Genomic DNA, 622 nt, shown 5'->3' with positions numbered 1-622 from the left:
CGGCGGCGACGGCCTGTGTGTACTGCCCTCCCCGGGCCGTCGTAATGACGGAGGTCTGCGAGGCGTCACCTGTTGCTCACTGACCGGGACCAGTCACCCCGTAGCCACTGACCGGAACTGAGGATCCCCGCTCCGTCACCCAGCGCTCCGGCGTTACCAAGTGCCTGCCAGTAACGTGACTGTTACCTGCGGGCGTGTCTGGTGACTTCAACGATAGCACTGGTGGCGTGAATCGAAGCTAGTGACTGGAGGTGACTGGAACTACTCGATTAGTGTATGGAACAGGAAGACCTGTGACTGGAACCATAGGACCAGTGACTGGAACCATAGGACCAGTGACTGGAACCATAGGACCAGTGACTGGAACCATAGGACCAGTGACTGGAACCATGGAACCAGTGACTGGAACCATAGGACCAGTGACTGGAACCATGGAACCAGTGACTGGAACCATGGAACCAGTGACTGGAACCATGGAACCAGTGACTGGAACCATGGAACCAGTGACTGGAACCATGGAACCAGTGACTGGAACCATGGAACCAGTGACTGGAACCATGGAACCAGTGACTGGAACCATGGAACCAGTGACTGGAACCATGGAACCAGTGACTGGAACCAT

General features: G+C 56.3%; 1 protein-coding gene across 1 annotated transcript; it reads right to left on the bottom strand.

The window, feature by feature from the left end:
* Positions 1-238: 238 nt before the first annotated feature.
* Positions 239-622, bottom strand: LOC138370502 (U1 small nuclear ribonucleoprotein C-like). Its single transcript, XM_069334878.1, has one exon. The coding sequence runs from the start codon at positions 620-622 to the stop codon at positions 239-241; it is 384 nt and encodes a 127-aa protein (XP_069190979.1).

This window comes from Procambarus clarkii, chromosome 32 (assembly GCF_040958095.1).
Source record: "Procambarus clarkii isolate CNS0578487 chromosome 32, FALCON_Pclarkii_2.0, whole genome shotgun sequence".
NCBI classification, from domain to species: domain Eukaryota; kingdom Metazoa; phylum Arthropoda; class Malacostraca; order Decapoda; family Cambaridae; genus Procambarus; species Procambarus clarkii.
This window is presented reverse-complemented; position numbering and strand designations above follow the sequence as displayed.

Coding starts and splice junctions, on each gene's coding strand:
- LOC138370502 (XM_069334878.1), bottom strand. CDS start 622: ATGGTTCCAGTCACTGGTTCCATGGTTCCAGTCACTGGTTCCATGGTT.